Below are 13,165 nucleotides of genomic sequence, written 5' to 3'. Positions count from 1 at the left end.
TTTAGGGTGAGAGGAGGAAGATATAAAACAGTCCTAAGGGGCAACTTTTTCATACAGAGGGTGGTACGTGTATGGAATGAGCTGCCAGAGGAAGTGGTGGAGGCTGGTACAATTGCAACATTTAAGAGGCATTTGGATGGGTATATGAATAGGAAGGGTTTGGAGGGATATGGGCCGGGTGCTGGCAGATCGAACTGGATTGGGTTGGGATATCTGGTCGGCATGGATGGGTTGGACTGAAGGGTCTGTTTCCATGCTGTACATCTCTATGACTGTATGTGCTCAGACTCCACACACAGGTTCCCTCCGCTATCCCAGATCAGCCCTACCTACTCCCTGATCATTCTCTTATTCCTCACGTATGAGTAAAATGCCTTTGTGTTCTCCCTAATCCTTCCTGCCAGGCCTTTCTCGTGCCCCCTCCTGGCTCTCCTCAGTCCATTTCTGAGCTCCTTTCAAGCAAGCCTGTAATCCTCTAAAGCTGTGCTAGATCGTTTCTCCTCCACCTTACATAAGCTGCCTTCTTCGTTTTGACGAGAAGCTCCTCTGTTCTCGTCATCCAAGGTTCCTTAATCTTACCCCTGGGGAAGACACAAGCAATCTCCCTGAGGTAACAGTGGTTAAAGGACCTGAACTGAAGGGAATTTATATTTTCCAGGAATTGGTGTTGGAGAGACTGTTAGGTCTGAAGGTTGATAAATCCCCGGGGCCTGATGGTCGACATCCCAGGATACTGAAGGAGGTGGCTCGGGAAATCATGGATACGTTGGTGATTATTTTCCAGAGTTCAATAGATTCGGGATCAGTTCCTGTGGATTGGAGGGTGGCTAATGTTGTACCACTTTTTAAGAAAGGACGGAGAAAGAAAGCAGGAAATTATAGACCAGTTAGTCTGACCTCAGGGGTGGGAAAGATGCTGGAGTCTATTATAAAGGATGAAATTACGACACATCTGGATAGTACTAACAGGATAGGACAGAGTCAGCATGGATTTATGAAGGGGAAATCATGCTTGACTAATCTTCTGGAATTTTTTGAGGATGTAACTCTGAAGATGGACGAGGGAGATCCAGTAGATGTAGTGTACCTGGACTTTCAGAAAGCTTTTGATAAAGTCCCACATAGGAGGTTAGTGAGTAAAATTAGGGCACATGGTATTGGGGGCAAAGTACTAACTTGGATTGAAAATTGGTTGGTTGACAGGAAACAAAGAGTAGTGATAAACGGCTCCATTTCGGAATGGCAGGCAGTGACCAGTGGGGTACCGCAGGGATCAGTGCTGGGACCGCAGCTTTTTACAATATATATTAGATTAGATTAGATTATTTACAGTGTGGAAACAGGCCCTTCGGCCCAACAAGTCCACACCGACCCGCAAACCACCCATACCCCTACATTTACCCCTTACCTAACACTACGGGCAATTTAGTATCTGGATTAGTGGTGCTGGAAGAGCACAGCAGTTCAGGCAGCATCCAAGTAGCTTCGAAATCGACGTTTCGGGCAAAAGCCCTTCATCAGGAATAAAGGCAGTGAGCCTGAAGCGTGGAGAGATAAGCTAGAGGAGGGTGGGGGTGGGGAGAGAGTAGCATAGAGTACAATGGGTGAGTGGGGAGGGGATGAAGGTGATAGGTCAAGGAGGAGAGGGTGGAGTGGATAGGTGGAAAAGGAGATAGGCAGGTAGGACAAGTCCGGACAAGTCATGGGGACAGTTACAGAGCTGGAAGTTTAGAACTAGGGCGAGGTGGAGGAAGGGGAAATGAGGAAACTTCTCGGAACACTTCAACCCCAGGGCATCAATGTGGAAGGCCACACTCTCTCAGAATTGCAAAGGACCCACTCTGTACTACATCCTCAGGAGAATTCATACTCTCAACAAACAGTATTTCAATTCCATCTCAAACATCAAAAACTGTAAGTACAACAAACTTTTATCCACCCACCTCCATAACCAGCGCTCCTCAAACATTCCAGAAGATTCCCCTGGCCTCGGAATCTATTCCACCATTAGCCATGCGGCTGATGCAGCTACCACCCCCACGCTGAGTGATGATGTCACTTCCGCCCCCATCATGGCCACTCCCACAACCACTTCCACCCCTCACAGTTCCTCATGCATCACACGTGACATCACTTCCGGCCCTCACATCATCGCTGATGCCACATGCTCAGTGACTTCCGCCACCCCTACTGCCGTGGTCACCACCACTTCCACCCCCACCAGCGCCACTCACCTGCATTCTGCTGACACGCCCCCCACAGACCCCACTGTCACTATCCCCACACCCCAGAACCCCGAGGGCAACATTACCCCAGCTCATGCCTCCACCCCCATTCCCCCCACCATCACACCCACTCCAGGTACTGGCTCCGACCCCACTCCCAGCTCCACACCCACACCAGATCCCTGCTCCCGGCCCTGCCGGGTTTTCACCATCCCCCCAGACCTCCCCTCACTGAGGACGAACGATCAGTCCTCAGCAAAGGACTCACCTTCATCCCCCTCCGACCACGCATCAGTGAATTTAATACACGCCGTGATGTCGAACAATTCTTCCGTCGCCTCTGCCTCCAAGCTTACTTTCACAATCAGGACTCCCGCCCACCTTCCGAGGACCCCTTCGCCCACCTCCAACACACTGCATCCACCTGGACACCCCGCGATGGCCTATTACCTGCCCTCGACCTCTTCATTTCCAACTGCCGCCGGGACATTAACCGCCTCAACCTGTCTACCCCCCCTCCCCCATTCCAACCTCTCACCCTCACAACGCGCAGCCCTCCAATCCCTCTGCTCCAATCCCAACCTCACCATTAAGCCAGCGGATAAAGGGGGCGCAGTGGTAGTCTGGCGCACTGACCTCAACACCGCTGAAGCCAAACGCCAACTCGAGGACACCTCTTCCTACTGCTCCCTCGACCATGACCCCACCCCCCATCACCAAACCATCATCTCCCAGACCATACAGAACCTCATCACCTCAGGAGATCTCCCACCCACAGCTTCCAACCTCATAGTCCGGGAACCCCGCACTGCCCGGTTCTACCTCCTTCCCAAGATCCACAAGCCTGACCACCCTGGCCGACCCATTGTCTCAGCGTGCTCCTGCCTCACTGAACTCATCTCTACCTACCTCGACACTGTCCTATCTCCCCCTAGTCCAGGAACTCCCCACATACGTTCGAGACACCACCCACGCCCTCCACCTCCTCCAAGACTTCCGTTTCCCTGGCCCCCAACGCCTTATCTTCACCATGGATATCCAATCCCTCTACACCTCCATCCGCCATGACCAGGGCCTCCCCGTGTCTGCTCACCCTCCCCCTTCAGAATCTTGTAAATCCAATTGGGTTTCTGTGATGCGTCTATGTGTGTGCCTCTGTATATGTCTGTATATCTGGGTGCCCTTCTGTCTATCTATATGTGTGCCTTTGTCTGTGTGTGTGCGCCTTTGTCTGTGTGTGTGTGCCTGTGAGTCTGTGTGTGTGTGCCTGTGAGTCTGTCTGTGTGTGCCTTTGTCTGTGTGTGTGTGCCTGTGTGTCTGTGTGTGTGTGTGCCTGTGAGTCTGTCTGTGTGTGCCTGTGAGTCTGTGTGTGTGCCTTTGTCTGTTTGTGTGTGCCTGTGAGTCTGTCTGTGTGTGTCTGTGAGTCTGTGTGTGTGCCTTTGTCTGTGTGTGTGTGCCTGTGAGTCTGTGTGTGTGTCTGCCTGTGAGTCTGTGTGTGTGCCTTTGTCTGTGTGTGTGTGTGCCTGTGTGTGTGTGTGCCTGTGAGTCTGTGTGTGTGTATGTGCCTGTGTGTGTGTGTGTCTGTGAGTCTGTGTGTGCGCGTGTGCCTGTGAATCTGTGTGTGTGTGTGTGTGTGTGCCTGTGAGTCTGTGTGTGTGTGTGTGTGTGTGTGCCTGTGAGTCTGTGTGTGTGTGTGTGTGTGCCTGTGTGTCTGTGTGTGTGTGCCTGTGAGTCTGTGTGTGTGTCTATTGACCAGGAGTTGTGATTTCCCTTGGGCAGTGTTCCCCTGTGAGTGTCACCGGAGGTGGTGGCTGTGTCCTGAGTATATTTGACAGTGGACGGCCTCTGGGAACTGTTGACTTGTTGCTGTTGTGTGCAGGTTGTTGGTGCCCAGAGGGCCTGCTCCTGGATGATAACCAGCATTGTGTTCAGGGAGCAGCCTGTCCCTGCTATGTCGATGGGCTGAAGTACTGGCCAGGGCAACTGGTCAAAGTTCACTGTGAGATCTGTCACTGCCACCAGGGTCGTCTTGACAGCTGCCAACACAACCCCCAGTGTTCAGGTAAGGGTCCCCCGTGGGGGACTGTGTGGGCTGTGTTAGCGTCAGTGAGTAGGGAGCGCAGGGTCACTCAGAGGTCAGGTAGGAATTACACATTGAGGTTTCTCACTCCATGTTAATGGAGAGGGTTTCCGAGAGTGGGGGTAAAGGCTAGTGCTCTTACAGAGAAGGTGGCATATCTGGGTGCAAGGTCTGACGTGAGGCATGTTAGTCAACAGGAGGATTCGTGTGGATTTGCAATGGATTGTGAGGAGTTTGGGGGTTTGGTAATGGATGGTATTAGGGAGGTTACAGACTGTGGGATGGGGTAGAATTGGAGGGGTGGTTAAAATAGACCAAAGTATGCTGAATGAATTGGGATTCAAGGAGACAGGAGTGAGCTGGTGTAGGGGAGGTGGGATCGGCTGGGCAAGGTCGGTTTCAGTGATTCCGGATCAGCTCCTGCAGATTGGAGGGTGGCTAATGTTGTACCACTTTTTAAGAAAGGTGGGAGAGAGAAAACAGGAAATTATAGACCAGTTAGTCTGACCTCAGGGGTGGGAAAGAAGCTGGTATATATTATAAAGGATGAAATTACGACACATCTGGATAGTAGTAACAGGATAGGACAGAGGCAGCATGGATTTATGAAGGGGAAATCATGCTTGATTAATCTTCTGGAATCTTTTGAAGATGTAACTCTGAAGGTGGATGAGGTTAGTGAGTGCATGGTATTGGGGGCAAAGTACTAACTTGGATTGAATGTTGGTTGGTTGACAGGAAACAAAGAGTCGTGATAAACGGCTCCATTTCGGAATGGCAGGCAGTGACCAGTGGGGTACCGCAGGGATCAGTGCTGGGACCGCAGCTTTTTACAATATATGTTAATGATATAGGAGATGGTATTAGTAATAACATTAGCAAATTTGCTGATGATACTAAGCTGGGTGGCAGGGTGAAACGTGAGGAGGATGTTAGGAGATTACAGGGTGACCTGGACAAGTTAGGTGAGTGGGCAGATGCAGGGCAGATGCAGTTTAATGTGGATAAATGTATGGTTATCCACTTTGATGGCAAGAACAGGAAGGCAGATTACTACTTAAATGGAATCAATTTAGGTAAAGGGGCAGTACAAAGAGATCTGGGTGTTCTTGTACACCAGTCAATGAAGGTAAGCATGCAGGTACAGCAGGTAGTGAAGAAGGCTAATAGCATGCTGGCCTTCATAACAAAAAGGGATTGAGTATAGAAGCAAAGAGGTTCTTCTGCAGCTGTACAGGGCCCTGGTGAGACCGCACCTGAAATATTGTGTGCAGTTCTGGTCTCCAAATTCAGGAAAGACATTCTGGCTATTGAGGGCGTGCAGTGTAGGTTCATGAGGTCAATTCCTGGAATGGTGGGACTATTTTATGTTGAAAGATTTGAGCGACTGGGCTTGTATACCCTTGAGTTTAGAACACTTAGAGGGGATCTGATTGAGACATATAAGATTATTCAAGGATTGGACACTCTGGAGGCAGGAAACATGTTTCCACTGATGGGTGAGTGCCAAACCAGAGGACACAGCTTAAAAATATGGGGTAGACCATTTAGGACAGAGATGAGGAGAAACTTCTTCACCCAGAGAGTGGTGGCTGTGTGGAATGCTCTGTTCCAGAGGGCAGTGGAGGCCCAGTCTCTGGATTCATTTAAGAAAGAGTTGGATAGAGCTCTCAAGGATAGTGGAATCAAGGGTCATGGAGATAAGGCAGGGACAGGATACTGATTAAGGGTGATCAGCCATGGTCATATTGAATGGCGGTGTAGGCTCGAAGGGCAGAATGGCCTACTCCTGCACCTATTGTCATTTGTTAGGTTAACAAGGTGGGGTAGAATGGGAGATTAGGTGAAAAGGTTTGTGTCAGAGAGTGGGATATTGAAGAGGGATGAGGAATGGGGACTGGCTCAGGAAGCATTGAGTTGGAGAATCAGTGAGGGACAGAGGGAGGGATGGACGGAGGGGCTGATGGTGACAGGATGGGTAACCCTGCCAGAATCTGACTGTGGTCATTGTTCACATGTTTCTTTTCTGTGCTGCTGGTGACACCCAGTCGACTGTGGTTGGTCGGTTTGGTCTCCCTGGGGGGAATGTCTCGGACCGTGTGGAGTGCAAAGTGTCCAATGGTCATTCCGAAGTCCTAACAATCCGAAACAGCAAGGACAGGGGCACCAGTGCCGAGGGATTTACCGCAAAGCTCGGAGGTAAGGCCCCTTTTCCTTCACCAGACCTTTCACCATTAATGGCTCAGCCTTGGCAGGAATGTGGCTCCCAGGGGTTTGGGGTTTGGTACCTGGGTGTGGGTCCAGTTTGAGGTTCGGGCCCAAGGGTGTGATTGCAGGGGTTTAAGCTGGACGATGGGATTGATTAGATTTGATTTATTGTAGTCACACGCACCCAAGTACAAGTGAAATGTTGTGTTTTGTGAGCTGTACGGGCAGCACAAAGCAAGATTGACACTAGATTTGCAATTAGAGAGGTCCATTCAGCAGAATAATAACAGTGGGGAAGAAGCTGTTCTTGAACCAGTTGGTGCGTGGGCTCTGGTCCACATTCCTCTCTGTCTGTCATTGTGTTGATGTTTAGGTGTCAGACTGCACCGTGTGAAGATTGTGAATTCCAGGGTCGTTCCTACTCCATGGGGGAGCGGTGGAAAGTCGGACAGTGTGAGGTCTGTCAGTGTTTCGAGGAACTCCATGTTCACTGCTCCATGTACTGTCCATACACAGCACTCCAATGTCCACAGGTGAGAGTCGAGTGCCCCTGGGTCAGACTGTGCTTTTTTTGGGGTTCAGTGAGTACCATTACCCCAGGAGCCCCTTGATCCTGGACCCTGAGTGGGGGAACAGGCAATGACAGGTTGTAATTTAAAAGCAGATTGCAGTTTCCAAGTAGTACTGAGTAAAGCAGGCACTGCTGAACCAGTCCTGATCACCTCATCCACCTGCCTCAAGACAGTCCCCTCAATGTGACTGTCAGTTCCCATGGACACCTGACCGGGACAGGACGTCATGGACCCAGATATGCTCTTACTGCATCACAACATTGTTACTGCACTGAATGAGGCTATTCCCCCCATCAGCTTTATACTGGTCTGCAAATGAAAAACTTCCCCACACCCTCAGACAGTACATTCCAGATGCTAGCCCCTTGAGTGAACCTCCCCCCTCCCCCACACCCTCAAACAGACACTATGAGTCACTGCTACTTCCTTTGCCTCTCACATTAAAGGTGTGTCCCAGTAACCTGTCCACTATGTCAGCTGAGCTGGGAGGCAAGTGGCACCTCCTATGAATCTCCTGTACACCCTCCCAAGAAAACCTCACATCCTGCCCATGGTGTGGGGCCAGGACTGGGCACAGTGTTCTCACTGGGGTTGGACCACAGGTTTGTCCACACAACAAGCTGATCTGAGGGGCAGGGTGTGGTGGAGGTGGTGGGGTGGAGGAAGGGGGTGGGGGGGGGGGGGTGGAGGGGAGGGGGAGGGGAGGGTTGGAGTGGGGAGTGAGGGTTGGTTACACTCACTGATTTTCTGTTTCTTTTCCAGGGACAAAAACTCGTTGAAGGATCAGCTGAGAGCTGCTGCTACTGCACCGAGAGAGGTAGGGGCACCGAGAGGGGTGGGGGCACCGACAGGGGTGGGGGCACCGAGAGGGGTGGGGGCACCGACAGGGGTGGGGGCACCGAGAGGGGTGTGGGCACCGAGAGAGGTAGGGGCACCGAGAGAGGTAGGGGCACCGAGAGAGGTAGGGGCACCGACAGGGGTGGGGGCACCGAGAGAGGTAGGGGCACCGACAGGGGTGGGGGCACCGAGAGGGGTGTGGGCACCGAGAGGGGTGGGGGCACCGAGAGGGGTGTGGGCACCGAGAGGGGTGGGGACACTGAGAGGGGTGGGGACACTGAGAGGGGTGGGGACACTAAGAGAGATGGGGCACCGAGAGGGGTGGGGGCACCAAGAGGGGTGTGGGCACCGAGAGGGGTGGGGACACTAAGAGAGATGGGGCACCGAGAGGGGTGGGGGCACCAAGAGGGGTGGGGGCACCGAGAGGGGTGGGGGCACCGACAGGGGTGGGGGCACCGAGAGGGGTGTGGGCACCGAGAGGGGTGGGGGCACCGACAGGGGTGGGGGCACCGAGAGGGGTGTGGGCACCGAGAGGGGTGGGGGCACCGAGAGGGGTGGGGGCACCGAGAGGGGTGTGGGCACCGAGAGGGGTGGGGGCACCGAGAGGGGTGGGGGCACCGAGAGGGGTGTGGGCACCGAGAGAGGTAGGGGCACCGAGAGGGGTGGGGGCACCGAGAGGGGTGTGGGCACCGAGAGAGGTAGGGGCACCGAGAGGGGTGTGGGCACCGAGAGAGGTAGGGGCACCGAGAGGGGTGTGGGCACCGAGAGGGGTGGGGGCACCGAGAGGGGTGGGGGCACCGAGAGGGGTGGGGACACTGAGAGGGGTGGGGACACTAAGAGAGATGGGGCACCGAGAGGGGTGGGGGCACCAAGAGGGGTGGGGGCACTAAGAGAGATGGGGCACCGAGAGGGGTGGGGGCACCGAGAGGGGTGGGGGCACCGAGAGAGGTAGGGGCACCGAGAGGGGTGGGGGCACCGAGAGGGGTGTGGGCACCGAGAGAGGTAGGGGCACCGAGAGGGGTGTGGGCACCGAGAGGGGTGTGGGCACCGAGAGGGGTGTGGGCACCGAGAGGGGTGGGGGCACCGAGAGGGGTGGGGGCACCGAGAGGGGTGGGGACACTGAGAGGGGTGGGGACACTAAGAGAGATGGGGCACCGAGAGGGGTGGGGGCACCAAGAGGGGTGGGGGCACTAAGAGAGATGGGGCACCGAGAGGGGTGGGGGCACCAAGAGGGGTGGGGGCACTAAGAGAGATGGGGCACCGAGAGGGGTGGGGGGCACCGAGAGGGGTGGGGGCACCGAGAGAGGTAGGGGCACCGAGAGGGGTGGGGGCACTAAGAGGGGTGGGGGCACCGAGAGGGGTGGGGGCACCGAGAGGGGTGGGGGCACCGAGAGGGGTGGGGGCATTAAGAGGTGGAGTCACAGTTCTGGACTCCCCGACCCCAGGGAAAAGACTTTGTCTATTTATCCTATCCATGCCCCTCATAATTTTGTAAACCTCTATAAGGTCACCCCTCAGCCTCTGACGCTCCAGGAAAAACAGCCCCAGCCTGTTCAGCCTCTCCCTGTAGCTCAGATCCTCCAACCCTGGCAACATGATCATTAATAAACAAGGAAGCTGTGGGATATGGAGCTGGGGTACATCAGCCATAATCATATTGAAGAGCAGAGCAGAGCAGACTCGAGGGGCTGAATGGCCCTCAGTCCATATTATGGTGCTCCTGTTACAGGATGTGCTTGGTGCTGGCTGGTTTGAGTTGTACTGATTGATAAGCAGGAGGTTATTTATTTGCCTGGGCCCAATGGATTTTCTCGGTGTGTTCTCCCTCCAGCTCTGATTGCCTTTCACATATTTCTGACAAAACTATTTTGATTTCTTTCAGGTTCTGTTGACTCTGTAATTCCCTCAGCATTGCCACATTACTCCAACACTCCCACGAGCCCGTCCACAACGACAGAAGCAGTATCGCCCACTAGAGCACACCGCACGTGCCAGACAGGACAGTTTCAGTGTCACAATGGGCACTGTGTCTTGGCAGGGGCTGGAGGATATCTGTGTGATGGAGTTAATGACTGTGGGGATGGTTCGGATGAATTATACTGTGGTAAGTGAGGATAATCTCCCAATGAAACTGAGACAGGACCAGGCTGTGTCCCAGATCAAGCTGAGACAGTTAGCTGGGAAACAGAGGCTCTGACTGACTGACAGACAGATCGCCTCACTGTTCCTGCCCCCTTCCCCCGTCCCTCTCTCCCCCGTCCCTCTCTCCCCCGTCCCTCTCTCCCCCCGTCCCTCTCTCCCCCGTCCCTCTCTCCCCCTCCTTCCCCCCTCCCTCTCTGCCCCTCCCTCTCTCACCCCTCCTTCCCCTGTCCCTCTCTCCCCCCTCCTTCCCCCATCCCTCTCTCCCCTCTCCCACTCTCCCCCTCCTTCCCCCGTCCCTCTCTCCCCTCTCCCACTCTCCCCCTCCTTCCCCTGTCCCTCTCTTCCTCCTCCTTCCCCCGTCCCTCTCTCCCCCCTCCCTCTCTCACCCCTTCCTTCCCCCGTCCGTCTCTCCCCGTCCCTCTCTCCCCCTCCTTTCCCCCGTCCCTCTCTCCCCCCTCCTTCCACCGTCCCTCTCTCCCCACTCCTTCACCCCTCCCTCTCTCCCCCTCTTTCCCCTGCCCCTCTCTTCCCCCTCCTTCCCCCTCCTTCCCCCTCCTTCCCCCTCCTTTCCCCCTCCTTTCCCCCTCCCTCTCTCCTTCCCTCTCTCCCCCTCCTTCGCCTGCCCCTCTCTTCCCCCTCCTTCCCCCTCCTTTCCCCCTCCCTCTCTCCCTCCCTCTCTCCCCCTCCTTCCCCTGCCCCTCTCTCCCCCTCCTTCCCCCCTCCCTCTCTCCCCCCCCTTCCCCTGTCCCTCTCTCTCCCCTCCTTCCCCCGTCCCTCTCTCTCCCCTCCTTCCCCCGTCCCTCTCTCTCCCCCTCCTTCCTCCGTCCCTCTCTCCCCCCTCCTTCCCCCCATCCCTCTCTCTCCCTTCCTTCCCCTCATCCCTCTCTCTCCCCTCCTTCCCCTGTCCCTCTCTCTCCTCTCCCATTCTCCCCCTCCTTCCCCCATCCCTCTCTCTCCCCTCCTTCCCCCGTCCCTCTCTCTCCCCCTCCTTCCCCCGTCCCTCTCTCTCCCCCTCCTTCCCCCGTCCCTCTCCCTCCCCCCTCCTTCCCCTGTCCCTCTCTCCCCTCCTTCCCCCGTCCCTCTCTCTCCCCCTCCTTCCCCCGTCCCTCTCCCTCCCCCCTCCTTCCCCCGTCCCTCTCCCTCCCCCCTCCTTCCCCTGTCCCTCTCTCCCCCTTCCTCTCTGCACCCACCTCCCCACCTCTGTGCCCTCTCCCTCCTGACCTTCCTCACTGTCTCCTTTACACCGTGCCCTCTGACCTTTCTCACAAGGCTGCTGTGGGGTACTTAATCAAACACCTTCTGGAAATCTTTGTAGACCATACCCACAGCATTACCCTCATCCAGCCTCCTGTTCCCTCTCTGAAGAACTCCTGTCCGTTAGTTAAACACAACTTCCTCTTTAGAAATCCAAGCCGGCTCTTCCTGATTTTCCCACCTTTTTCCTTGTGATTACGGACTCTATCCTGAATAATTGTTTCTAGAAGCTTCCCCACCCCTGATGGTAAACTGACTGGTCTGTAATTGTTGGGATTATCCTTCCAGTCTTGCTTAAACAATTCTCCAATTCTCTGGCAGCTCCCCTGAGTCTGGGGAAGACTGAAAGATTGTGACCAGTGTTCCCACAATTCGTATCCTCACTTTCTTCAGAATTCTGTGATGTACCTCACCCAGTCCCAGTGCCTTGTCAACTTTAGGGACCAAGAGTCTATCCCAGACTTTATCCTTATCAGTTTGAACCTCCAAATGACAATTTCTTCATTTGTTACCATGGTAACATCATCCTCACTTGTAAAGGGAGATGTAACATTTCATTTAATACGTTGACAATGCCCCGCCTCCATTCAAATCCCCGTTGTGGTCTGTTATTGGCCGTATTACTCCTTTATCCACCCCATTATTTATCAGCCTGCAGAGGATATTGAGATGCCCCTCCCCTCCATACCCCTCATTTCTCCATTGAGTTTGCTGCCTTACTCCTGTGATAATCCTTCCAGGGTCCTGCCTCTCCCATTTGAGGGAATATCCCTGGACTGTACCTGAACCATCTGCGTTTTGAAGGTGGCCCATTGTTCAGTGAGTGTTTTCCCTCCAACCTCCAGTTCCAGTCAATCCTGCCCAGCTTTGTTCTTGTTCTATTGAAGTCAGCTCTCTTGCTCTGGATTGTTGCATCTCTTTCTCCATCACCATCCTGAACTTTATACCGTGATCACTGTCTCCTGAGCGTTCTTCCACTGAAACATGATTCACTTGACCCACTTCATTTCCAAGAACAAGGTCCAACAATGCATCCTCCCTGTTGAACCGGATGTGTAGTGCAAGAGGAAACTCTCCCGAACACAGTCCAGGAACACTTTTCTTCTTGCTGCCCCTTACACTACCAGTATCCGAGGCTCAGTTTGAGTAACTGAAATCCCCCTTTATAACTACTCCATAATATCGACATTTCTCTTGTATCGGAGATAGTGATGTCTGCAGCTGCTGGAAAGTCAGTGTCGATAAAATGTGGAGCTAGAAAAAAACACAGCAGGGCGAGCAGGAGGGTTGATATTTTGGGCAGGCCTCATGAGTCCTGATGAAGGGTCCTGACCGAAACATCGACTCTCCTGTTCCTCTGCTGCTTGACTTGCTGTGCTTTTACAAACTCCATGTCTTGTCAACTCATTTATCTCATGTTTTTCATAGAAAATTCAAACAGTCCGCACAGTCCAGGCCCTTCGGCCTCCTTGTTATGCCGGCCTTTTATCCTCCTCTAAGATCTGAGCAGATTTGTTCCTCTATGTCCTTTCCACCAGTTGGTAGCCTATAGTTTACACCACGCAATATAATTACACCCTTCTAATTCCTTTGCTCTAACCAACTTCACTCTGTCCTTGAACCCTCCTGAGGTATCCTCTTTTTCCATCACTGAAATGACTGTCTTAACCAATACTGCTACCTCTTTACCTTTCCTTTCTTTCCTGAATAACTACTCATACCCTGGAATATTTAACACCCAGTCATTCCTTTCCTTGTGCCATGTCTCTGTTACTGCCACAAAGTCTACTCTGTGATCTATATTTGTAATCCCTCAATTATAACATTTTATTTTTAATTTGTAACTA

At 53.6% G+C, this 13,165-nt stretch overlaps 1 protein-coding gene across 1 annotated transcript in view; it reads left to right on the top strand.

Annotated features, from left to right (window-relative positions):
* LOC140476713 (SCO-spondin-like) overlaps positions 1 to 13,165 on the top strand; it is a 138,265-nt gene that overhangs the window by 107,918 nt on the left and 17,182 nt on the right. Inside the window, exons 22-26 of the mRNA XM_072569532.1 lie at positions 4,105 to 4,287; positions 6,354 to 6,504; positions 6,887 to 7,046; positions 7,848 to 7,902; positions 9,805 to 10,026. Of these exons, the coding sequence (XP_072425633.1) occupies positions 4,105 to 4,287; positions 6,354 to 6,504; positions 6,887 to 7,046; positions 7,848 to 7,902; positions 9,805 to 10,026 (771 nt within the window). The remainder of the gene's footprint in view (positions 1 to 4,104; positions 4,288 to 6,353; positions 6,505 to 6,886; positions 7,047 to 7,847; positions 7,903 to 9,804; positions 10,027 to 13,165) is intronic.

The sequence above is a fragment of the Chiloscyllium punctatum genome, chromosome 5 (genome assembly GCF_047496795.1).
Source record: "Chiloscyllium punctatum isolate Juve2018m chromosome 5, sChiPun1.3, whole genome shotgun sequence".
NCBI lineage: Eukaryota > Metazoa > Chordata > Chondrichthyes > Orectolobiformes > Hemiscylliidae > Chiloscyllium > Chiloscyllium punctatum.
This window is presented reverse-complemented; position numbering and strand designations above follow the sequence as displayed.